This window comes from Wasmannia auropunctata, unplaced genomic scaffold (genome assembly GCF_000956235.1).
Source record: "Wasmannia auropunctata unplaced genomic scaffold, wasmannia.A_1.0 LD335996.1, whole genome shotgun sequence".
Lineage (NCBI taxonomy): Eukaryota > Metazoa > Arthropoda > Insecta > Hymenoptera > Formicidae > Wasmannia > Wasmannia auropunctata.
The window spans coordinates 835886-862952 of record NW_012026894.1 but is presented as its reverse complement, the minus strand read 5'-3'; the positions used below and the strand labels follow the sequence as shown (position 1 = coordinate 862952).

Below are 27067 nucleotides of genomic sequence, written 5' to 3'. Positions count from 1 at the left end.
CTCTCTCTCTCTCTCTCTCTCTCTCTCTCTCTCTCTCTCTCACATCATCGCACGTTTTCTCGTGCTTTCGGAGGAGGAGAACGCTAAAGCTTTTCTAACGCGCGGCTGTTCGTGAGCAACTCCCTTGTAAGTCTCCAAACTTGCTTCGCGGCATTTTCCAGACCGCTAGGTGACTTTCCCTTGAAGAGATCGAGATTCGGCAGGAAGTAGTGCGGACATCGCCGACACTGCAGGCAGGATATCAGCTGCAGGAAGATGCCGTTAATACGATCGGCCAGGCATCCCTCGTCCCATTCGGTCTCGAGGGGATGCTTCTCGCACTCGTGCAGCAGCAGGGTCTTCATGTGATAGCTAGTGACCGGATTCCCGGGTAGATCGAGATGCCGGTCCCTCAGAGTCTTGAGTATGCTGAGACACTTGCGGCGACAGCCGCCCTGCAGCAGCCTGGTTTCCGCTTCCGTGAACGACAATACCCAGGCGTCACCCTCCATCGCCGACTGCTTGCCCTGGAGCGCGACGCTCTCCTTCGACAGTAGGTCGAAACCCTCCGTCTTGACCTCCGCCACCAGATTAGGATGCGGCCAGGGGATGTGCGGTATCGGCCAGTGTGCGGCGGATCGCGGCCACACGCCGGAGCACTTGAACGCCGGCGTGATCTGCACGACGTAACGCTCCCGTATCCGCAGCTTTACCTCGGTCGTGTCGGCGATCATCTTCACCGAGTCCCTGTAGTTACACTTGTCACAGGCCTGCGCCACCAGAGTCTGAAATCTCGAGCGTATCTTCCTGGCCGACAGGTAACCGGACGCGGTGATAAATTCCACCCAGAGGGACATGGATCTCTTGCGCCCGTCGCTGAGCTTCAGCACGGCGCAGCCCGGCAGGGTGCCGTCGTCGACGAAGTTGAAAACCCCCATCTGGTTCAGGTAGAGGACCACCTCGAATTCACCCGGAGATATCACCTCGAGGCCCTCGTAGCGGCCGTTGCACTCGGTCAACGAGGAGATGAAGCGCGGTTCCTGCACCTCGACCTCCTTGAGCACGTCCTGCACGACCTTGCACACCTCCCGTATAGTCTTCTGCACCTGGCCCATGCGAGCCTGTACTCGCTCGGCGTAATATTTGTTCATCTGGTACAGCATCTTCGATGGGCCACCCATGATATCTTGTGGAACCAACATCATGGCGAGACTGTCCGCTTCCGACGTTTCTGAGGATGCTCACCCGCCTCGAACGAGCGAGTCTCATTCTCTCGTCCGCATATTCACTCGCGAATTGACATGTCATTGGTGTCGTTGTTGTTATCGTCAATCGTTTTCCCGTGCATGATTTCGACGGCACCCGGGCGATCGCGCTGCGTCGATGCCGCCCCGATTTTCGGGTCGGGGGTGAGGCAATGCTCAAAATTTGCCGTCTCAAAAAAAGGTCGCCGAAACGGGTTACGGATGGACGAATCGTGCGTGCCTAATCGCGCGGCAGGTGTTGTACGTGCAACGAGCGCGGCTCGAGGTGTCCCGCGCGCGCGACGACAGAGAAAACGTCGCTGACCACCGGCTGGTTCTACTGCTCGTTGTAGTTGTGTGCCTCGTTGCTGAAGTCCCGCCTTCAGAACGACAGGGTCACGTGGAGCGTGCGCGTTGTTACCACGCCTCCTGTCGTTCCTCCACCACTATTCCTCCTGCCGTTTGTACCGTCGCTATCGATATGTAGCGATAAGCTGTGCGATTTTAAGGAACTTCTATGACATTCCATTACTAGTGATACTTCAATTTTCAGCAATATTTTTGTGTAGTAATACTCTAATTTTTACTAAAAATTTCAAAGAATTTTTAATAAATTAAGAAATAGAAATATTACATTTACATCACAGCACTAAGACATCATGAAACTTGAATCTCTAATCATATCCTGATTTTCGTAAAAAATTTTGAAACTTTTTATCGAGATTTTTTAATAAACTAAAACAGAAATATTACATATTACTAAGATGCTTGTAATTTTTACTCAGTTTGATTTTCCTGGAAAATTTTGAGAAATTTTTATGAAAATTTATTAATCCTCCTATCTAAGAAAAAGCATGTAAAATTGATTATTCATATTTTGCTTAAAATTTATTGTTGTTGTTTTCTCTCGCGATTCTGATTGGTTTTTTCATTGCGTTTACTTTTTGAGCAGCTGTCATCACATTTTGACAGTTATGCGTATCGAGGGGGCATACAGTTACATTGTATTACATTAAAATGTAATTGTATGCATTTAAGCGTGTATAGTAAAACGTACCGACTAAAAAGTTAAATAGCGCACGCGAAGCGCGCATCTGTGCTGTCTAGTAAACTAAACATAGAAACAATTATATAAATTGTCATTTAAATACAATACTTGAAACTTGACATTTCTATTTATTCATAGTATTTATAAACATGTTTATGGGGATTTTTTAACTAAATTAGGCAACATCATAACTTGAGTTTTAATAAAAGATTTTATAAAGTGTATTTGTCACTCTTAAGTCGGCCACTCTAATGTTATATGTCGGTAGCTGAAACATATTCAAGTAAATGGACGGATAGTTCTCGCGATTCCGTGGCACGATAATTCCGAATATAAGCGAATGGATAGATACGATAACGTTCTGTTGAAAGGATCATTTGAATATTGGACGCTGGCATGAAAGGCGACAACACTTCCCGCTCTCGTTCGTATTATACATCGCAAATATGGAGGTTCACTCTTGATGGTGACGCGCGCACAGATACACACACCGTAGGGGCAGGTGTGCGCGACGAAAAATAGCTTACAAACACGAGATACTGGAGGCTCCCTTTTATAACACAATCGTAAAAACTCACGCTACACAAATATCCGTCGAAGAATACCGATCGACCAGGCGGATACATCGTAAGATTTTACCGATTAGAGACCATATCTTCGGCTACCATCGTTCTTTGCCCGCTTGATCGTTTCAACCCTTTGCAATAGAGCAGAAAATAAACGTAAATCAATACATACATAATATTTTATTATAAATTATGTTAATTTTTAACGTTGCCATAAAAAAATCGAGATGCCTTTTGTTATAATATTGGTTTTTTTTTATAGAATTGTTTGTAATGCTTTAATTGTTTCATATCGTTGAGAATCCAATCCTTTGTTTTTAAATATTAGGGAAAATGGTAATATACCTTCGATCTTTTTATTTCATTTACTGCGTTACGCCGTCCATCACTGTCCAGCTCGTTGTTTATGCTCCGATTGCCAAAGCTGCGGAGCGAAAACGGCGGGTTATGCCAGAGCGTCGCGCCACGTTCAATTCGCTCGTGGATAATCGAATAAAGCTCGAGAATCTAATCTACTCCAAGTTGGAGTGGTAGATTGGTACCCCGGCGGTCCCTGCTTCTCTCTCGCTAATACGACTTGATTCATGAGCCGAGCACGTGTGTGTCGTACTCGCGAGCTCTCTCTCTCTCTCCGTATCTCGCTCTCCTCGTTCCGTTCGCCCATTTTGCGTCGGTGAGGCGAGGGGTCAAACGTTCTGCTACATCAGCCCTCGCATTAAGGCAGAACCCGAGGGCTCCTGCCGCCCTAAATGTGCCTTTCATCATCCCATTTCGAGTTAATTCGTTTATCATCTGAATTATTTGTACACCGACGTTCTCGCGGCCTCGGCTCCGAAAATGACACTCTTGAGAAATTATCGTTCGATCGGAGAAACCACCGCGAATGCGTGAAAGAAAACCAAACAAATGAAAATCATTCCCGCACGCAACTCGAAATTGTATTTCAAACAAATTTATTGACAAAACTATATGTATTACTACATATTAGTGCCTCAGAAAGATCAGAATTGCGGAGTTTACAATCGTTGCTATAGCTCGTCTTCGTCGTCAATAGAAAAATAAATTCGGGCAATCGATGCACGCCAAAATATTTCGCTCGGCATTGCAGTACAATAGATATAGGAGCACCTTTAGCTCGCGTGGCCTCGCCTGTTTTCATTGTGTAACATTTCTATCGAGGATCGTGACGCATCTTCGGGGACGGCTAACTCCGGTCTACGCAGACGGCACGTCGAGTCGACCTTGTAAATCAGCTCGAATGAACATCCCCGCGTAATCCTCGAGTAATCCGGGACCCGTTCGTTGAGCTTCGGCAGCCGGTAGAGAAGCGGTGGCTGCCGTGGAGTACGTATTTCACGGTTTCTTTGTCAAATGGCACGGAAAATATAAATCGTGTCCCGAACGTCGGGATTCCATCTCGAGAGAGAGATTGCCCTGATCACTTACGTAAATCTGTCACTACGAGAACCATTTGCTGGGACGATCGAAAAGAAAGTAGAATTCCACTTTGTTTAAATAATAAAAGTACTTTTATCAATTTATTTAATTTAATTTATTAATACTTTTATTAATTAAAACGAATTCTCTTCTTGGTAAATACAATGAGAAGACGATTTTGTATTTCATCACGTTATTACGATTCGCCTCGAATGTTTGAATTTGAAACAGTCGAAAGCCGCGTTACAATTAAACGCCGGCCGTATACCACGGAATTATTAATAGCAACGACAACTGATGCTCTAATCTCCTTAGTATTCACGGACTACTAGTTCAGACGAGTCATTTAACAGCGACAGACGGGCCTGTACGCATCTGTTACCGGAAACAGGTCGCATCATTTACTGTTTTATGATACCTGGGAAACCCGCGGTACGGGTTAATTAAATGGAAAAACATCCTTCTCTTTCCGCTGCCTATCGAGCATCATTAGCAGCTCGGATAGCTTCGTCGGCCTATTATCGTCACGTATATCGTTCACCGCTTCGTGCTCGTCGGCGATTTCCCTCGTTACGCACGTCAGACATATAACGCGTGCACGGCGCTTTCGAAAGATTTCTTCGTTTTTGTTCGTTCGCGCGTGGGCAAATTTAGCGGAACGCGAGACGAGTCACGCCGCGCGGCCGCCCTTTGTGCGTTACGGCGCGGCGCGTTATCTCGCGCGATGCTGCGGTAATAAAGGTATGAGAACGCGCACGTGGCACGCATAACTCATCGCCGCTTGGGATCGCCGCGATAGCACCCGAATGTTTCGAGCATTAGCCAGCGCATCCACGGAAACAGACGCCGAGCCGTCTGTTCCCGTCAGTGCGGCGACCTTACGATCGTTCTGTAAAATTCATTTTCACTATTGCTCTTCCTGACAATAATAAATTCATTCAAATCTATATCTTTTCTCGAAACCATTGAAAAACTTTAAATGCAAGCAAAAAAAATTAAATACGCTTGTCAAGTAAAGATAAAATTTCCCGATCATGTATCATTTTATTCGAGAGATCTAAACTATTTTTAAATAGAGATATCACAAGAAGGAGCATAAAAAGCCTCACTGGACGTCGGTGCGCAAAATTGTTTATGATTGCAAAATTAAAATACATATACATAACTACATAAGTTATAAGCGTTTCGACATGCTATCGAATCATCATCAGCGTTAAAAACAAGAATTTGGATACAAAATCAATCGTAAATAAGATAAAAATTACAAAAAATCTCAGAATTGTCATGAGATAATAAAAAATATACATATTCGGTGCACATAGGAAATCGTATTAGTCAGCGATGTGTAGTCGATTAAATAAAATCCAGAGGTGAGTCGTCGATAAGATTAGCTCTAATCACATTATTGTAGCCTGCTGTAAGAAGGTGATCGCGATAACACTGCAGAAAATAATTAAGTCAACAACGTATATAGTTTCCAAAATTGTGTCAAATGTTATATGAAAGTTGTCGAGACTTTTAAATAGATTTATTATACTTTTATATAAATTATTAGGTATACATATATAGGTGTACATTTATATATTAATGATTTATTAATGTGAAAACAATGAAATCTACGAAGATTTACCCTTTCTCGGTGAATTGCAATGTATACAAGCATAGCGTTTTACCAGTCATTTGTACACCAAGTACACTTCACTGTGCCGTTTGTATTGTCGTATCGTGATTTCGAGAGAGCCGTCACTCGAAACGCGGGGTGGCTGCTCGTAGGCGTCCAAGTGAGCCCGACGAGCGAACGGCGGGTCCATTATTGTCCGACGCTTAATCTGTTTGTTGTATACCGCCGGCGGGCTGCTAAGTGGTATCCCATTCTACGGTATCCCTAACGCTGTACGTAGAGGCAGCGTGCGATGACCGGGGGAGAGGGGGGGGGGGGACGAACAGCCCCCTTTGCGAACGCGACACATGTTGTTACATCACGTCGCCCATTGTCGTCGCGGCGCAACCCCGGCGCTCCGCTGAGCCGGGACGGTTTCGGTTGGTGAGAGATGAGCACGGAGAGCATCATGGGGAGCTCTAATCGCGTACCACTTGACACTCAGCGGCCAGGACCTCTCTTTAACCGCGTGTGGTCCCCGCCACCCAGCCGCTCTGGCTCGCGTCGCGACGTGTAGACGTATTATTTTTATGTCCCATCGGTACGATGTACATTTTGCGGCTTGATGACATCTCGAATAGAGCTCCCGGAGATAAATACGCTACATGTGCATATAACGGATGTGTGCACAAGTATATAATCTTGTATTTTCTCCTCTGAATACTTACGCGAATTGCTGAATAATGACAATTACGCGAATGTACAAAAATATTTTTTAAAGAAGAAAAAGAAAGCTAATAAGCAGCGAATATAATAAAACACTAATAATACGAGTAGTTGTATATTGTTAGAGATTTATATATATAAGAATGTATATATAAATTCTCTTTAAGTATATAAGTATAAAATATTATCAGCGGAATATAAATTTATACGCACAGCTATCAATTACTTTATCTCTTTTTTAAGTCTTCGTACATAAGAATTATTACACATACTGTGTAGTTTATTAAAAACTACTTAATGATTTTATTTAACAGAATCGCATGAATATATACGTTTCACTAAGGAATCGTCATGTTTTCGTCGATTAACGTGACCGCAACAAAGAGACACTGCGCGTTGGTAAACAATACAAATCGTACCCCGCACGCACGGGGGTTAAACAACGATGAATGAGCCCATCTAATTCTCGACAAGATTTAATGCGGAGTACGTGATATATCTGTATTGCTGCCGCAGGTATCCAAATAATGGATTCTGAGCCGCGTTGCGGCCCTTATCAATCTCGAGCAGTGTTTGCGGAGAGCTTGCGCAGATCGCCCAAGGGGTTGGCTCTGTGCGTATCCCGGGCTGATTTCCAACCTTGCGCGTTACGTCCACCGTGCACGAGTTCGCCGCGTGACTCTCCGAGTTGTGGGAAGAAAATGAAAATATAAATATACTGCTTTAAGTTTATTGCTTGTTGAAAGATAAATAATTACGCAATACAAATTGTTTCTCGTTTATATAACAATTGCAAAACGTTTCGGATTCACACTGCGCTAACACCCTCGGTACGCGTCCCCAGTTTTTTGTCACAAATTAATATGATATTTATGATCCCCAGAGATTCGAAGCCGCTTACCGTTCTACAATTTTGACATGCGCGTGTGAACGTCATCGTTAACGTTTATGCGTCCAACAATTCAAAACATGTTCTGACATCTCTCTTCTCTCTTTTTTTCTCCGTTAACAAAGTGACGTATTTCTCACACATCCGATATCGAGGGATTATCATATCGTGTAAGAAATTTACTTCGACGACTTGCCACATATTTTTGTGAAAATGTTACATAATAAAACATTGTAAAATACAGAAATATTGGATTCGGAAACCACATTAATTTTCGTATTTTACTGGCATTCCATTCGTTATTGTAACGATCGTTTGTTTATTAATCGAAACAATAGTTCAAGTTTATTGCACTCATAAAATTAAAATCATGTTATCCATTTTGACTTGTTGAAATTTCATGACTGTCTTGTTAAGGAATTTTAATATTTTTTTTCTTTTAGTTTGTATAATTTATATGTAATCATACTGCTTTTATAGAGGCGTATATTATGTGTGATTCGCTCGTATTCGTTTATATTTATTGGAGAATTCGCTATAACTAATAAAATTATCGAAATGCTTGCAAGAATACATTTAATTCGACTTGAAAGTAAGCAAACGCGCTTTCGAAGAATAGTAAAAATAATTAAATGTACATGAATTTAAGGTGTCTTCAAGCACCGATGTCGGGTTCGATAAGTTAGACAACATTTCTGGGTACGCTTACGCGTTTGCGATACTCGCGTTTTCGCAAAAGGCGTCTTTAACAAACGACGAGGATCGACGCAGATAAAATCTTATTGGCATTCTCTGAACGCAGACTTCTCGAGCGTAATCAGCTGAATGGTTCATTTCGGCGGATTATTTCGAGGATAATTTCATTCGCCGCGCGTTTACGGACATCGCGGCGGCACGATACGTCCTCATTAAGAGGCAAAAATTGAAGGCCTTGTTGAACGCGGGGTGGTAAATCCGAGATCCCTCACTTTGCCTCCCTCTTACCTCCCTTCTTTCTTATGCCGGATCTTTTTCCCGTCCACCCTGCGCACTCTCTCTTTCTCTTTCTCTCTTCCTCTCCCTCGCCGAATCTTGTTCTTTTTGTTCTTCACCTCTCCCTCTTTCGCCAACGAGTTGTTCACGACTCGTCCGAGAGCGCAAGTCCGCGAGGTCCTGGGATCGATTCTCGGCTCAGCAGGAGGCTCCTCCTACCATGACGGCCATCTTGCAACCGGCACTAGTCTCACTATATCACATCACACTTCACTGCACCGCGGTTGCATTCTTATATTCAGCCATCCTCGTATTCTCGGACCAACCCGCCTTGGACCCCAATGGACATTTTCCTTGCGATGTCGGGAAACGCTCATTTAATTATCACCGCGAAAGGTACTCCTGTCACCCTTTGCGATCAATAATTACGAGGAGGTTTAAATATTTTTTTAATTTATAGCAACTTATATAGAAATAATGGTAGATATTAGATAAGATAAGTAATAGTCTAAGACCGAAGGACATCTTTTGAAATATGTAAGTTGACTCTCCTTCATAATTTCATAATTATAAACGGATGAAATCATATTGTACAAAGTAATATAGATGATATTATGAATAAATGTTATTTGATTTATTATATTTTGATATTTTTAAATTCAGATTAATAAAAGAAACGTGCGTTTCCAATTTCTGTTTCAGGTGCTGAAGTACTGCGACCATTTACACGGAAAATGGTACTTTTCCGAGGTCCGCGCGATCTTCTCGCGGCGATACCTGCTGCAAAACGTGGCCATCGAGATTTTCCTCGCCAGCAGAAGTAAGTACCAGGGCAATTCCTCTCGTTTTGTTCGTCCTCAGCGCGCCGCTTTCGGACGAGAGCGCATTCCGTTTCTTGTCGACTCCCTCCGAGTCCCTCTCGCGTTATTTCGCGCGACGAGGACGCGATCTAATCCCGGCGAACGGAATCCCGAACTCGCTGCAAGGTGTTGCGAGCGCGCTCTCTTTCGTTTTTACATAATAAATATCTTGCCCGCATTACGGTATGTCTCTTTCTAAAATCATTTTATTATTCAATCCCGCGGGCGCTGCACCTGCTGCTGTTGCTTCATCCCGCAGCGTCGCGGCGCAATTGTAACTTAACTTCGATAGCTTCGCATTACCGCAAATAGTGCCATTTTTAATCGAGAATTAATGTAAAACCAAAATATGTGATAGGACTCGCAAAATTTAAAAAAAAAAACTGAAGAAAGACGGCAAAAAATATGAGTCAGCGCGATAAATAATGCACAATAATAATTCAATACAATTGATTACGATGAAAACAATTAATAAATTTGTACATTTTGGCTCTTTTTTTAAGCCATCGTCAGTTAAAGAGATTACAGTATGTTATAGAAATTGATGTTTCTTATCTACCCTTCACGGTTTACAGTAAGAAACAGCTATCGTTTCATACTGTAATCTCTTTGCTGAAGATGACTGAAAAAAATGAGCCGAAGTGTACAAATTCATTAATTACATGTTTTCATTTTCTTAATCAATTGTATTGAATTATTATTGCGCATTATTTACCGCGTTGAGACTCGTACTCGCCGTCTTCCTTCAGTTTTTATTAATGTAAAACCGTTGCATTAATTAAAATCATATCGATTTCGCATTAATTTAATATTAAGCAATCAACGTCGAAATTTTATATATTAATGAATTCGTCGCGAACGCGTAATTATCAATAATGACGATTGTTTTCATTAACAATTGTTCGTCCCTCGTTCATCCGAGGCGGATTGCCGTATCTTGTAACAAACCGCGCGAGAGAATTATTTATACCTACCTGCCTCGGGTCCACCATCCCGCTGATTATTTCTCCGGGGCGCAGATAAATTCCCAGGCGTTCCCCGATTCTAATCTGATCCTGACTTTCGATGCGTCGCGTCTCTCGGCGGAGACGTTAGCGGTGGAATGTCATCCCTGCGAGGTGCCTTCGTCGTTCATTAAAAAAATCACTGGAAACGCGCGTTCGTTAACCGAAAAACGCCGGAGAACACGCACGGATCGCGTCGTCCTCTCGCGATAAATCGCTGAACAATAAAAACCGTGGAATGAGTTACTTTATAACGGGGCCGCGGTGTAACTTTCGGTCACATCGGGCACCGCATGCTTTACGTTACTGGGCATCCGAAATTACGTGAGGGAACCTCACGTCGTTATCGAAGATAGTTGCCATGTCAGTCCTGTATATACAAGTTCGGCTCTTACGATTACCGCCTCTCCACACGCTACCTTATACCCGTTCGCGTAATTTACGCGACATCGGACATTGCGAATGCCGCGCGCCGCGGATAAGGGCGGCTTCTGCGACGAATGTGATTGCAGGAGCATCTGCTTGCACCCGTTAGCGGCGTGCGAACATTAATAAGTAGAAGATTATAGCTGTATACGCGCGTACCAGCATGAATCCAAGGAAAAACGCGGTACAGCTGTAGAAAACGTGTACTATCGCATGCGTAATAAATATTGCGTTATACAGAATGTGTAATGTATTGCAGAATATGTGCGCAATAAATATTATGCTACAGAAGTTGAATGCGTGCACATTCAAGAACGTCGATTTACATTACTTGGAAATATTTATACGATGTTCATTAAAACTATGGGAATACGCCGATTATTTGTTTAGAAAAAAAAGGAATCGAATTTAAAACATAATACATATATAAGTACGTTCGGCTATATTTTATTTATAGGAGTCTCATTCGTATTTTATGAGTGCAGGAGTAAAACTATTGAAGTGCTAATTGAAGTAAGAACTATTGAAGTAATAAATATTATGATGTAGAACGTCGATTTACATTGCTTGAAAAGATATTTATACGATATTTATTGAAATTATGGGAATACTCCGATTATTTGTTTAGAAAAAAAAAAGAATCGAATTTAAAACATACGCATATCTAAGTACGTTCGGCTATATTTTACTCATATAGGAGTCATATTTTATGAGTGCAGGAGTAAAACGATTGAAGTTTTCTTCTCTCTTAATCAAGATTAAAACGAGCATATTTTGCTTTCGTGTACAGACAGTTCGGTAAATTACTAGGAAGTATTTATGGTAACCATCTCCTCGCACGCTACCCTTTGAACTCTCAGGGGAAACGCACTCGGAACGATTGGGTCTTCTCTCGCTTTCTATTATTCCGCGGGGACAGGCTAATCGATTTTAAAGTCAAACAAATTTATTACAAGCCTGGCCATTGTATAATAAATTGGGTACAGTTATACTTTATTAATTTATCAATCTGATATCTTAATGATATTAGCATAACCGTATGATTAAAGTAGTAGTACTTTCGCGGCATTTAAAAGTAAATAGTAGCGCTTTATCTTTGCCACAATGTCTTCATCAAATTGTAATTCTTATCGATATTTTTGTATTTATATACACGTGTGAAAAATTGAAGAATTAAATTTCTAAAATAGAAACGTGTTCTCCGTCTCTCTTTCTCTCGTTCGTCGCCCGAATGATTGACGTCGCGCGTCGACGCGTCCTCGAAACCGGACTCGCTTATAATTCACACTTTAACACCTTTTTGTCCACAGCCTCGATCCTGTTCGCGTTCTTGGATCAGGCGACGGTGAAAAAGATGATCAAGGCACTACCGCGGGTCGGCGTCGGCATCAAGTACGGGATACCCCAGACTAGGTAAGCGATAACCGCCTCGAGGAAGGAAGCGCTTCTGTCGTTCCACGGAAAGATCCAAGGATCTCGGAATCTACTTTCAAACATGCTCGTCGCATTCCCTCGTTTCTTTGTCCCTTTCGGTAAGGCGACCCAGGGACGGATTCGAAGCGCATCTTTCTAAAAGATATTTATCATTTCCAATCCCCATTCGCGTTACCAGCGGAGTAGATATACGGCAATATTTACGGCAAAGTCAGTATAGGTATAGATAAATTAACGTAATTGATATGCTAAAAAATAAACGGTGTAATTGCGTGTCCGCTTGCGAGATGTGTCACTTCTCGACATCGCGCAGCGCACTTTAATTGTCAAATCAAACGAGCAACGCATACGGGTTTTGATACGTAATTAATTATTATCGACTTATAGACATGTTTTAAAAAATAAAGTTTTACAAATGCGCGCTCGAGTCTTATGAAAATTATATCCTTGATATCTCAGCCACTGCGTAAAATTTTTTGTGAATATATAAAATAATTTGTTCTCTAATTAATATTGACATGAGAGTGAGAGATAGCTATATTAAACAAAATTATTTATGATAGCATGTCAACAGTTACACTTTTTTTTACATAATGTTTGATGATTCTGCGGAACTATTACATAATCCGATTTCGAATCTTATAAATACATTGTAATCTTATACGTATGTAATAATAAATAATTTATCAAGTTCATATTATGGAAGTATAATGACTTACTATAGAATGCATTAATTTTGTTGAAGACATTACAGATCATATCAAATTTTAACGAAAGTTATATTCTTTTTGATGAATCAAAAGAAATCAACATTTTCCAACGTTAAAATTTTTAATATGAATGCCTCAATTAGAACTACGAAACACACGTTACACAAATTCATTAAGATTATATCAAAATGCAATTTATTAAAATTTAATTGCACAATAATTGTAAATTTCTTCAGGAAGTTAAATAATACGCAGCGCGCTAATTAAACTTTAACTAAGGAACGTAAATTTAACGCTAATTAAATTTAACTAAGAAACTTTTCTCATCAATGAATATGTTTCCTCATACGTCACGATTCACGACTGATTCGCGTTTTATATACCGACGAATTATTTCGGCTAGCCAAGAATTCTCTCTCTCCTCAGATCAGTCGGAGAGAAAACGTCAGAGTTCGCCGTCGTATATTTATGGCCGATGTATCCTTCTCGCCGGCTATCTCGTGTATATAGGAACGTTCTAATGGATGGGTCGAAGCGCGGATACGCGAACCTCTGTTCTTGCCGCCAATTCCTGCCGGCCTATGGGAGACTTCGTATCTTGCGAGAATCTCTCTTTTTGGTCCTTACGACATCACAATACGAGAGAGACATGGAACTTCATGCAGGGACGAATTTTGCGCTCTTGCTGTCTTTCCTACGCTCACTCTCTTATTGCCATACTTTCGTTCTTTTAGATACCGTAAATACTTGTCTTATACGTCAAATTAGATATAATCAATATTAGCGATATAATCTTATTTGAATGGAAAATGTTGATTTCTTTTGATTCATCAAAAAGAATATAACTTTCGTTAAAATTTGATCTGTAATGTCTTCAACAAAATTAATGCATTCTATAGTAAGTCATTATACTTCCATAATATAAACTTGATAAATTATTTATTATTACATATGTATAAGATTATAATATATTTATAAGATTCAAAATCGGATTATGTAATAGTTCCGCAGAATCTTCGAACATTAGGTAAAAAAAGTGTAACTGTTGATATGCTATCATAAATAATTTTGTTTAATATAGTTATTTCTCACTCTCATGTCAATATTAATTAGAGAGTAAATTATTTTGTATATTCACAAAAAATTTTACGCAGTGGCTGAGATATCAAGGATATAACTTTCATAAGACTCGAGCGCGCATTTGTAGAATTTTATTTTTTAAAATAAAACATGTCTATAAGTCGATAATAATTAATTACATATCAAAACCGTATGCGTTGCTCATTTGATTTGACAATTAAAGTGCGCTGCGCGATATCGAGAAGTGACAAGTCTCGCAAGCGGGCACGCAATTACATCGTTTATTTTTTAACATATCAATTACACGTTAATTTATCTATACTTGACCTAGCTGTAAATCTACTCTGCTGGTAACGCGAATGGGGATGTAGTTTTAAAATCGAGTTCTGATCGCGCGCGTGATTTATTTATGTATGTATATACGTGACAGTCGTATCTCCATATGTGTCGTATTAGACATCGCGCACATTTATTTTAACGATATATACATATACATAAATCATGGACGAATCTGACAAACAATGCATTTCTATAAGTTTCCACGTGAAAGAGTGATTACGCCACGACATTTATACTTCGAGAAATGCAGTCGGCACTTTTGCCGGTCGCCGCGCCGATCGCACGGGAAGTTTTCATGCTCGGATGAAATTTACGCGAGATGAATCCAAGGATTGAATTTATACGTCCGGTCGTCGTCGTCGTGTGCCCTCCCTTTTATAACGTCTGAAGGACGCCTCACACGCCCCGTTAAAGTCACCCGTATAAATCCTAAATCAGCGAACTTCGCGTTCGTAAAAGTCGTACGCGCGCGTACGGGCTTTATGGCGCGAACGCAAAGCGCCGGCGAGCGCGCGTCTTTGCGACGTAATTGCTCTTGTGAATTGGGCCCGACCGCCGCCTTAATTGCGTATCAGAAACCCGCTCGTTTGGCAATTAAAGCGCGCTGCGCGATGCCGAGGAGTGACACGTCTCGCGATCTGGCACGCAATTTTGGCGGCGAACACCACAAGTGTGTCCGGATTTGGAATTTTCGTTTATGGATACTTTATTGTTGACACGTGTAACTTCGATATGCATTTTGTAATATGTCTAAGCATATATATAGATATGCTCTTATTTTCATACGTTCAGACAATCCTTCATTAAAATTTTGGTTTAATGAGCAGAGATATGGACGTTTTAAACTCCACGTGATAAAAATAGATTGAGGTGAAATTTTATTTTATTGACACATGAAGTCGTTTAACATATACCGTTGACAACTGAAAAATGTTGTAGTCACCGTCATGCAAACAAGTTAAAAATCGATCAGACAATTGCAACTATTACTTCGATTCGCGTCAAATAACTAAAATAATTAGAGTAAATTAATTGAAGAACGACTTCATGCAATGTCATGAAGTCGAAGTTAGAAAGTTGCGTAATTTTGTTTTTCTCTAGTTATATATAGGATATATTTATTTTAATATAACCTTGGCTGTAAATACAAAACGTCCTCAATTTATTACATTTTCTTGAAAAAGGTGATAATAAAAGCTAAAGAAAGACTAACAAAAAGTAAAATTATTATAAAATTAAATATTAATTTTTAACAAAACTGTTTTTTTATTTATCTTTTATTACATAAAATGTTTACGTCAATTTGTGGGAGTGCTTTATGCTTATGGTCAAGGCCGTATATTTTAGATATGAATGTGGATGCTGCAATCGGTAAATTTCATTGATTTTACAGACGGGCGTCCTTGATGTCACCGCGACAGTTGATGAGAAGCTCCAATATGACTCAAAAGTGGCAGCGTCGGGAAATATCCAATTTTGAATATCTGATGTTCCTGAACACAATTGCCGGTAAGTACCTTTGCCTTAGATCAAATGTGAAACGCGATCGAGATCGACCGGTGATCGGTCGATTCCGCGCGGGTATCGATCGGAGAAAGGAGCCCCGGAGAGAAGCACCAAGCGAAGACGCCCGGGCTTTTTTTATGGGTGCACACGGGCGGATGGAGTCTGTCGTGGCGCATTAGGGATGTTCTCAATCAGCCCTGTGTTCCGTTAGCTACCCCATGCGAGTAATCCCAACCTTGTGGACCCCGGTAATCCTCTCCCGAGGGACTCGCCGCACCACCCATTCCGCCGCGCCGCCTCGGCATCGCTGAGGGCGAAATGGTGGCGCGTCTTTGTTTCTCTTCGGTTTAATATCGGCTCCCTCGCGCGTTCATCGGACCAAATCACGAAACTCGAGACGCCGCGCCGTCGGTCGGCCTCGTGCGCTTTTTAACGAGACAGTTCGGACGCCTCTCGACGCGACACGGTACGGACTTATAGTCCTGGGCGCATCGTATCCCTCGATCACCTTCTCTCTGGCCTTTTCATCGAAGCGCATTCTCTCCTCTCGGACAACATTTACGCGAGATTTAATGATACTTACACGCAAAGCGTGTTTTTCGCTCATTGTGCTTTTATTACCGTGCGCACCGATAGAACGATTTATCTTCAATTTCACGGAAGAGAGGATTCAACGTGCACCATTTGTCTTCTATATTACACGCACAGGAAGCCTAGAAGAAACAAACGTATCATCAAACGATTCTCCTCACTTGCCGCGAGGTTCATCGACTTCCCCGAGAGAGTGATCGATCTCTCTCGCTGCCCTTCTCTCCCCAGGGCGAAGCTCTCTCTCTCTCTCTTTCTCTCTTTCTCTCTTTCGATGATAATCGTCGGCGCGCACGATAGTGTTGCGGGCGGTACGCCGCGGCCGGTCGTAGTTGCGGCGATATTAACCAGCGAATCGGCCGCGATTCTTGTAAACGAGAGTCGGTTAGGCGCTTGCACGAGCTCGCGGCCGTAAGTTATACCGCCCGAGCGCGGGATTTATGCGCACCCACGCCCGCGCGCTCGGTTCGGGTCCGGCTTAATGACGGCGATGAGCACGGACGCGTAATTATTCGCATTTCGGCGCGGTCCGGCCGCGACGTGGCGCCCGGGGGTGGCCGCGCGGCCGCGTATTTACGAGGGTTATATATTAATTGCTCGAATAAATAGCCGTGGGTACCGCGCTCTGCCCGTAACGTCCGAGAGCCGATGGAATCGGCGGCGCAGAGAGAGAGAGAGAAAGAGAGAAAGAGAATCGATACGAAAACGAACCGGTCCGCACCGCGCTGCGCCACGCCGCGCCACGCCGCGCCGCGCCATGCCGCGCCGCGCCGATCCGCGCGCTCCCGCATACGATCGGTCGCGGGGTTTTATTTTGCTCCCCCTGCGTCGGTTTATTAAAAATTAATGACAGCGAATCCGATGTAAATACGATAGCCCCCGCGCCGGCCGCGGCGGCGGCGGCGGCGGCGTGTACAGGGCGAATCGCGAAGAGCGATCCTCTCCGAGACGGCGACGATCGATTAAATGCTTCCCGGGATGAACGCCGCGAGTTTCTTGAGAGAGAATATCGGATATTCACATTTCTTCCACATTCGCATCCATAGTTACATTTTGTCGCTGTCCTCAAATTGTTTCCTGCGAAAAGACAATTTGTAGCACTTTATATATGGACCACCCTGTGCAAAATGTGTGCGTATAGCGGTGGACGTAGCCTGCAGCGCGCCGGTCGCAATCTGATCTTAACTCTTCTCGATATAATTGCTTTGGTCACATCCCGCGGATATCGCGATATTTTAAATCTGTTTACATACTCTGCAATCGTATCTCGCGTATTAACTGTTTGTGCTTAACGAAAAAGAAAAAACACACACAAGGCTCGCTAATCAAATATTTATTGAAACGAGTAAAAAATGTGTAGCATAAATATAACGCGGGGTATAAAGTAGCGTACGACGACATGTACACACGCACAAAGGGGTATTGATGTATGTACGAGTCTCTCCATATATCTGTCGCATTTATTTCTCGAGATGTATGCCGAGCTTGTTTTATATACGCCGAAACTTACGGACCTTTCATCCCAGGTAGTTGCCAACAGGTCGTCGCCTTCGTTTTCGATCGTATCTAGGCCCCTGGTCCTGCTTCGCGGTGAATTATTGCCGAGGACGCAGCGACAGCGCGATAAAGCGACCGACCGGGCTGCGGCGCGGCCGGCCGACCGGCCGATTCATTCGTACGCAAACGTCTATAATCACGAGCGCATAAAACGCGGTGTAAACATCGTTTACTCCAGCCGGAATAAATACTCGACGTCCTAATTTTACGACTCCTCTCAATTACCGTTAAATTATGCATTACGTTAAATTTCACGAAACCGGATTTACGGTGTAGTACTTCGCACGCGCGTTCCTTCGACTCTCATCTCCGGCGATGCTCTCGTTCTACGTCATGAATTATTTTACGATCTGTAAACTTTTTTTTTTTTTTTTTCTAAATATCGTTCGCATTTTTTCGCGGAACGGGCAGGAACAAGTACGGAGGGGAGAAAGCGAGGGTAAGGCCTGATGTTCCTGAGACGGGAGAAGCGCGGGCGGATATACGGAGGGATTATACGTGTATGCGTTTGTGTCGCGGACATTCCGCTGTCGAGGCGCGTTCCCCGAGCGTTCACTCACGCCGACGCTACCATTAATAATCACTTTGATGCATAACGCGGCCTCGCTATTATTTACGCACGGCCGTCGCTCGCGCGGCGCCCACGATTTACGGTCGTATTGTAGCCACGGTGGGACTTACATATATACGCAGCGACCGGCGCGCGGTACCGACTTTGCCGTTGCATCGCCTTTTTTCGTCGAGGGAATTAAGTATTCGGCGAACTTCTTGGAGACTGTCTTAGCATAGCAGCTTCTGTCAGTTCACGGCTTAGCCCGATAACAAACGACCGCGTCGATGTCTCGAAATGCGTTCTAATAAGGGACGGATGTATGCGTGAATTAACGGTGTTAATTAACATTTTGACTTCCAAGTTGATTTCGGCATCTAGTTCTAAGAGGCTCAAAGTTGAGAAATGAGTTACTGTGTTTATAAAACATGGATAGTTCGATTACAAAATACACTGTATTATAAAAATAAATAAATGTAAAAGTTTATATATCTTTTATATTATCACATATTTAATAATATAATTTTAGAGAGAATAAATAAAACTAGACTCGCAAATCGAAATAATAGATCATGTTTTCCTAATTTCTGTAAATCTAAAAAAGGCATGTTAAATTGATATTTAAATACATCAAAATCTTCTCGAAAATCTCGAAATATTGTCAGCTCTTTTCCGCGATGTTGATTGATGCTCTCATTGCGCCAACTTCGTGAGCGGCTGTCGCATATTTTGACAGTTGTGCGATGTATCGAGAGGTTAATAATGTAATACAATTTATTTGTATATATTTTAGGGTTTTATAGTCAAAATTAAAGAATTAAAAGACAAATAGTGCACGCGAAATACGCGTCTGTGATGTTTAAGTGCAATTAAAAAAATAAACATGAACCAAAAAAAATTAAATTAAATTAATAATTTTTAAAAATAAATTTAGTGTATTATTTTAATATGTTATTTTTTTGCGGAAACTGACTGCGTTACCTAGATATGAGATAACAATGGTAGTCAAAGTGATAACGAGCAGTTATAAATATATTTTTAAATACCAAAATCGCGTACCGGTTTAAAACTTCTACCCTATATTGTACATACCGCTATCTTGCGTTACGTTTGTTAAACGACGCGTTGCACTTGCAGATTTAGCGCAGGTCGATTGCTTCGGCTGCGTTTAACTATCTAATCGCTTCCGTTTGCGCGATTATCGCGCGAGTGGGAAACATTTCGCGTGCTGTGCGCCGTCGAATAGGGCCGCAAAAGAAAGCGAAGTGAGCGGAGCGAGGGAGGACGGTGACACACGTGTATCCGTCACGAGGGCGCCGAGTGACAAACTCGCTGACGTGCTTTAATTAGCGACAGGGAAAGAGATTAGAACTCAGCCTTGGGACCGCGCGCTGCCGTCACTAATGCATTTCGGGATGGGATTCCGCGGCGGCTTGGAAAGGGGAAGGAGGGGGGAGGGGGAACGAGGACGAGTAAGACCTCTGGGAGTGACAATTTCAGGAGCGATTAGCCGTCACGCTCTGAGTTATGCGCTTACTAAACGGCGCGCCGCGCCCCATTGAGCCGCGCGGCGCGCGTTTTTCGTAAAAATAGAATCACGAGCCCCGGCGCGGTCTCGTGGCCGCTTTCGTCGCCCTTAGCTACGAAACAGCGGGGGTGCGAGACGGATAGGACAGGAGAGTGACCGTGAGACGCAGGGTCAGGGCGAGGAAAAAAGATGGGGCCGGCGATTATCCGCATTAAAAACCAAACCGCGCGATCTCTTCCTGACCTATTCTCGGCGCGGTATACGTATGAGGAATTTAATTTAAGCACTTACCACACTCGTCCTGACTTCCTCGTCCTTTTTTTTTGTTGTTGTTGTCCGGGATACCGAGCGATGATTTAAGTCATGCGAGAAAAGGAAGTACCATACGTGGCCATAATTTAACAGACTCCTGCGTTCTTGCATCGGTATTTATTAACGATGCGGAATATAATGAATTGATCAACAAAGAAATAAATTCACGTTCTTGGTTTTGAAGGAAGTGAATTTGTATTGTTACAGGCCGCACGTACAACGACTTGAATCAATATCCTGTATTCCCTTGGGTCTTGACGAACTACGAAACGAAGGAGCTCGATCTCAGTTTACCAAGCAATTATCGAGATTTGTCCAAGGTATGGACTTAGCGAATTTGCATGTGGCAACAAGACAATCAACACAAAATAGTACTCTCTTGTAACGATATTTTAACAATATTTCACAGCCGATTGGCGCACTGAATCCAAACAGAAGAGCTTATTTCGAGGAGCGCTTCCAGAGCTGGGAACACGACACTATACCGCCCTTCCATTACGGCACGCATTACTCTACGGCGGCCTTTGTTTTAAATTGGATGATACGCGTGGTAAGTCTCTCATTACTTTGCGAAAATAACACGCTTGATATTTAACTTCGATATTCGACTACGTTTTATTCATTTACAGCTGTAGAGAAAACGCAGTTAGTAAATCTTAACACAACGAGCATTATCTAAATACAATAGAAACAGAAGAATTGATTGATTAGCATTTATTTGCATGACAAAAGCACTCGTTAAATAAAAATATTAATTAGCCGTCATTTCCTCCGTCGTGATTAAATCGAAATTTAACGCAGAATACGCGCCGGGATCGGGTCTTTACCCATATAATGGGCGTATAATTAGCTTCCGATCGCTGATTTTTGGTCTTTCCACTTACGGAGCGTGTCCAGTCTGCACCATAAATTTAAGCGACACTTTTAGTACTGCGTGCACGCTAATTTGAGGGCGTCGGAACGCCCTCGTGCCAACGACGCCCGCCTTCTCGTTAAATATACACATTTGTTTTCTGCTGCATTTCCTCGTTCACTTGAAATTCTCAGAGCCTAACTGGAAAACGTCTTTATCTCTCTTTTTCTTCCATTAATCCTTTTCAGAGAAGCTGAAGCAGTTGATATAGTTTGTATAGAAATTTTATCTCGCTGCACACAAATTTCCTAATGCTATTCTTCGTCAATTATTGTTGATGGAACTTCTATTTACCGTCAGTTTGTTAATCTTTGCAATAATTTCTACGGTCTCATCATTATTTGTGTAATCGGCCTTAAAGAACACTTAACGAATCTAAATCCGTGTTTGGCGGACATATTTAAAAATTAAAAAAACAGCGTAACGGCATTTAATTGTTTATTCGCTATGCAACACACTTGTGCGATAAAATATTGCATCATAAACAATTTATTGGTCTATAATCGTTGTGCTGCTACCTACCGACGACGCTTCGTCCGCCGAAGATATACGTTAACGATCCGTTTATAGCATTATCCCCGGCCATAAAAGGAACAAAGGAATAGTTTTAACCCGTTTGGTTTTGATACGTGTAGCGAGAATCGCGTCTCCAGTAAAATGCAAAAATCGGGTCCACGTGCTCGCGTAACGCTCGCGTACGTGCCGTGCGGCACGAAAGTGCATCGATTACGTGTGTGGCCTCTCGCTTTGCGTTCATTCGCCTGTCAACGGGGACGGATGACTGATCGAGAAACGAGAAGGGAGACCTCGCAAGAAACCGCGCGCACAAAGGACCGTCTATAAAGTGTCTCTAAGTGGCGGTTTAGAGTCGTGCCGCGCGCATTTTCTCCGCCCCAGCTCACGCACTCTCGTTTCCACGTCTCTCATCCTTTATTGACATTCTATACGGGATCTATGCGCTCCCGTTGCAAAACGCTCGAGAGGGCTCTCGCGCTCAACTGATTGTACAAATAAAATTATTCTTCTTACAGGAACCGATGACGACTATGTTCTTGGCGTTGCAAGGCGGCAAGTTCGATCACCCTAACCGACTGTTTTCATCTATCGCGCTCTCGTGGAAGAATTGCCAACGCGATACATCCGACGTCAAGGTCCGTTGCATTTAATTAAGATACTCGTAAAATTTACATTTCCCGCCACGCCTCGGTGAACAATGTGAACATCCATTGTTATCGTCGCCGCATAAATTTTCGATTGCGTACGCCACTTTGATATAATACCGAGGAGGTACATAAATTCGTCTTTTCATGAGCAGGAGCTGATTCCGGAATTCTTCTTCCTACCGGAAATGTTAGTGAACAGTAACCGCTATCGTTTAGGCAGGCAGGAAGACGGCAGCTCGGTCGGCGATGTTGAATTACCACCTTGGGCTTCGTCTCCCGAAGAGTTTATACGTATAAATCGAATGGTACGGGATTAACTTCATTGAAATATGAATTAATATAAGCTTTAAAAATTACAAGTACTAATATTAAAAATCTAACTAATATCTTTATAAAAAAAAATACATACATATATGTTTTACGATACATTTATTAAATTGTATTTTCTCAGGCACTCGAGTCCGAATTTGTGTCTTGTCAATTACATCAATGGATCGATCTGATATTCGGTTATAAACAGAAAGGTAAGAGCAGTTTATAGGTAAAATAGATAATTTATAGATAGAATTTCTTTCGTGAATTGCAATTATTAAAGGGATTTGGTATATATCTTTATTCGCGTTTTCTCAGTATCGTGAAAAAATAAAATCTCTATTTTACTATCTAAAATGATAAGGCCTTATTAAGATGTGTCCACACCGATCGCGAAATCGTTCGTGGCGTCAGGTTCGGGCGATAACCCGTGAATTGAATTAATAAATGTTCGCACAATGGCAGGCGCCGCTCGCGAGCGCCCCAAGGTTGCACCTTGGGTGTCGGGACGGAGGCGCAGTCGAGTCAAATTAGATTTCCACCGACGTTAATTGCCGATGGCGCCTCTATATCCGGCGCTTCCCCGAAGATGCTGCCTCGGCATCGGACGACGCGGCAGCGGAGGGGAACGTCGACTGGGGCGTATATACGGGAGCGCGCGTATGGAAGGAATTAGTTTTTTAGTTAGCTTCCTTTCTCTCTCCCTCGGTCCCTGTCCCGACCAATTAGGCACGTGTGCCGAGCGCGACAATGCGTCCCACCCGTAATATGCAACACGTTTACGGTATAGCCAGCCGGTGGCACGAAAGTGGAGTCAACCGGAAATACCGAGAGCGCGAGCGATCTCGTCGTGAGCGCTCTCGAAGCGGATCGTTCGCGGGGAGTGCATTATGTCGCGCTGCGTGGCGACAACGCGCGAAACAGGATCGTAAAATTAACACACAGAGAGAGAGAGAGAGAGAGAGAGAGAGAGAGAGAAAAGAGAGACGCGTTAAAGATGCTTCGTATAATACACATCGGTCACTTTGTTTCTCGCACAGGCCCGGAAGCTGTACGTGCAACCAACGTTTTCTACTATTTAACGTACGAGGGTAGCGTGGAACTGGACACGATCACCGATCCCATGATGAGGGAAGCGATAGAGAATCAAATTAAGAACTTCGGGCAGACGCCGTCGCAGCTCTTAATGGAACCGCATCCTCCGAGGAGCTCGGCGATGCATTTGGTGAGAGATTATCTCAGCGTGTAACACACATGGAAAAGCAGTTTCACATGCAGTCTTCAGAAAGACGGTCTTCTTAAGAAGTCCTGAGAATGTACTTTTCTTTTTCCAGTCGCCAATGATGTTCTCGAGCATTCCGGACGACGTGTGCATGACCATCAAGTTCCCGTCTAACTCGCCGATCTGTCACATCTCGGCCAACACTTATCCACAACTGCCACTGCCATCGGTTGTGACGGTAACCACCGGACAGCAGTTCGCTGTTAATCGGTGGAATACCAATTACGCAGGTAGAGTAATTTTCTACACGCACTCCCGACACTCTTGAATTTATCCTTATCGCCTTGTTATTGCAATTTTAAACCTTTTTGTAGCCTCCGTGCAATCTCCGAGTTATGCAGACACACCTCAGGCGCAGGCTGCCAATCAACCATTGTCTATGGATCCTGTTCTTTGTAAGTATACACACATGTACAGATAAATAACTAAGAATAAAATAAGCTTATTTTCGACTAAAATGGATCTTGGTGCCTAATAATTTTTGCGCGAATTTATATACACTTGTTTAAATTTGCGCATATTATTGAGCATCAAGATTCGCCTTAATCTTGGAATAAGTATCTTATTGTTAGTTGTGTATTCACATATATCGGTCGACTTTATTTATTATTGTAAAGATAAAATAATTTATATTCATTTAAATTCACGCAAAAATATTAATAGACTACGATCCTTCTTGATCGCGAACAGACTTATCTTATTGTTAGTGTATTCATGTATCGGTTGATTTCACTTATTGCAAAAAAAGTTACATTTTCAAAATGATGTCTTTGAGATGCGCGTACTGATTAACAACGCTGTATGGTGTATTTTTAGCTCAAGCGGCAAATAGCTCGAATCCAACGTTACAACGTCGACATCTAGGCGACAATTTTAGCCAGAAGCTCAAGATTCGCAGTAATTGCTTTGTTACCACTGTGGACAGCCGATTTTTGGTGGCCTGTGGATTTTGGGACAATAGCTTCCGCGTCTTTTCCACCGAGACAGGTGAGTCTTGACGTCTCAGAATTGATCGCATTACAATACGAATAAATAGAGAGATAAGCAATTGTTGGCTTACGTGCTTCTCCACATGATTGAAGTTCTACAAGGGAAGGAATTATCATTTTTGTAGCAAAAATCGTGCAGATAGTGTTCGGTCATTACGGAGTCGTCACTTGCCTGTCGCGCAGCGAGTGCAATATTACTTCCGACTGCTACATCGCGTCCGGAAGTGCCGACTGCACCGTTCTTCTCTGGCATTGGAACGCAAGGACACAGACTATCGTCGGTGAGGGTGAAGCACCGGCGCCACGTGCCACCCTTACGGGCCACGAGCAGCCTGTGACGGCCGTCGTCATATCCGCCGAATTGGGTTTGGTTGTCTCGGGATCGCATTGTACGTATTACAAGTTGAAAAAAAGAGTGAAATAGCTAGGATAAAATATTAAAAAATACCTTGTTCTATAATTACGGTGTAACAATTATAGACATACCTCTCCCGAGCTCATAATTGATGTGTCGCCTGATCTTGAGATAATTTGGTTCATCTTTAACATTGCGAATAATTTGATGTTTATATTTTATTACAGACGGCCCGGTACTCGTCCACACCACTTTTGGCGATCTCCTGAGGTCGCTCGAGGCGCCGAACGGATTTTCATCCCCCGAGAACATCGCTATGTCACGCGAGGGCGTTATCGTGGTAAACTACGAACGTGGGCACATAGCAGCCTTCACCATAAACGGAAAACGTCTTCGTCACGAGTCTCACAATGATAATTTACAGGTAGCTTACCGCGATTCAATAATTAATTTTTTGTTCTCAGTATTTTAATTTTACGCTTAGTCGCGTGTAATTATTAAAATTTGAAAATCAATTGTCATCTCACTATTTCAACTTCAGCCAGTGATTGCGTTGCAAGTCCGACATTGATTCAGTTTAAATGGATTTAATAATTGAATATGAATGGATTTAAAAATTCATACAAAATTTATTAGACACTAAGATCCAGCCGTAAAAGGCGCTTTCAAATTTATTTGTGATATTCACTTACGCGGATTAGTTCAAATTAATATTGTTTATATAATTAATTTTTTAATAATTTATATCGTATGCTAACACCGTTATTTATTTCCAGTGCTTACTGCTGAGTAGAGACGGTGAATACTTGATGACTGGAGGTGACAAGGGTATCGTAGAAGTTTGGCGAACTTTCAACCTCGCTCTACTTTATGCATTTCCCGCATGCGAAAGCAGCGTGCGTTCTCTCGCGCTTGCTCATGATCAAAAGTAAGTAATGAAATCTGAAGATCTACATGAATTTGTTGTTAAAACTTTCTTAGTCTTTAGCGCGACGATGCAATTGGTCGTATAATTTCACGAGAATTCATTTAAAAAAAAATTATCTCTTTTGACACGAGGAGGATAAATATGTTCCGTTCTTTACAGGTTTCTTCTAGCTGGTCTGGCAAATGGGTCCATTGTGATATTCCACATCGACTTTAACAGATGGCATCACGAGTTCCAGCAGCGTTACTGAAATTACGACTTCCTGTTTGCCTAAGAAGGCACGGCGCATCCCCATAGAATAAACTTCTGCGCTTAACTTTCCAAGTAGCACCGACAACTTCGAATTTACACCGTATTTCTCGGACAGACGACGCTTCGTCTGTTACCGACTTCCCTCGGATCGCTCAACCGAGTGTGCCGAATGAAACGGGGAAGAAAACCCATATACTATTTACGCGACATTTGTACGGGCCAGCTTCTCGTCAGACTATCTCCTTAGATTCGTCGCAATTTATGGTACGCAAAAGTATACATTCTATCGATCGTTTTTTCAGATTTAGGTGCGATGGGCGGCTGTATGAAACGAATGTGGTGCACTGCGAATTTTTAAACGTTCAGCAATAAACTCGCTTTCGTGGCTGCGTGTGCAGTGCTTCCGTAAGTGGGAGGAGGAGGAGGAGGAGGAGGAGAGGTATCGAGCGGAGCGTGATACGGAGGGCGAGATGCAATCAGAGTTCCGGCCGTTTATCCCGCGTATAATTGCCGAGTGG

At 42.7% G+C, this 27067-nt stretch overlaps 2 protein-coding genes and 1 long non-coding RNA gene across 3 annotated transcripts in view; 1 reads left to right on the top strand and 2 right to left on the bottom strand.

Moving 5' to 3' along the window:
* LOC105453648 (neurobeachin) overlaps nucleotides 1-26619 on the top strand; it is a 307877-nt gene extending 281258 nt beyond the window's left edge. The window contains exons 38-53 of the mRNA XM_011695781.1: nucleotides 9164-9281; nucleotides 12062-12164; nucleotides 15708-15823; nucleotides 20563-20675; nucleotides 20765-20905; nucleotides 22300-22419; nucleotides 22584-22736; nucleotides 22883-22955; nucleotides 23784-23968; nucleotides 24078-24255; nucleotides 24340-24420; nucleotides 24842-25012; nucleotides 25140-25403; nucleotides 25597-25793; nucleotides 26146-26297; nucleotides 26457-26619. Coding sequence (XP_011694083.1) covers nucleotides 9164-9281; nucleotides 12062-12164; nucleotides 15708-15823; nucleotides 20563-20675; nucleotides 20765-20905; nucleotides 22300-22419; nucleotides 22584-22736; nucleotides 22883-22955; nucleotides 23784-23968; nucleotides 24078-24255; nucleotides 24340-24420; nucleotides 24842-25012; nucleotides 25140-25403; nucleotides 25597-25793; nucleotides 26146-26297; nucleotides 26457-26547 — 2256 coding nt within the window. The 3' untranslated portion in view covers nucleotides 26548-26619. The remainder of the gene's footprint in view (nucleotides 1-9163; nucleotides 9282-12061; nucleotides 12165-15707; nucleotides 15824-20562; nucleotides 20676-20764; nucleotides 20906-22299; nucleotides 22420-22583; nucleotides 22737-22882; nucleotides 22956-23783; nucleotides 23969-24077; nucleotides 24256-24339; nucleotides 24421-24841; nucleotides 25013-25139; nucleotides 25404-25596; nucleotides 25794-26145; nucleotides 26298-26456) is intronic.
* LOC105453646 (protein mab-21-like) lies at nucleotides 9-1570 on the bottom strand. Its single transcript, XM_011695780.1, has one exon. The coding sequence runs from the start codon at nucleotides 1182-1184 to the stop codon at nucleotides 84-86; it is 1101 nt and encodes a 366-aa protein (XP_011694082.1). The 5' UTR covers nucleotides 1185-1570; the 3' UTR covers nucleotides 9-83.
* Nucleotides 15557-17485, bottom strand: LOC105453647. Its single transcript, XR_974893.1, has 3 exons — nucleotides 17430-17485; nucleotides 16404-16533; nucleotides 15557-15807 (listed from the first exon to the last, which is right to left on the bottom strand). It is a non-coding gene; the product is annotated as an uncharacterized LOC105453647 (long non-coding RNA).
* Nucleotides 26620-27067: the final 448 nt, after the last annotated feature.

Bases quoted from the DNA above. Each gene is read 5' to 3' on its own strand.
- LOC105453646 (XM_011695780.1), bottom strand. From the start codon at position 1,184: ATGATGTTGGTTCCACAAGATATCATGGGTGGCCCATCGAAGATGCTG.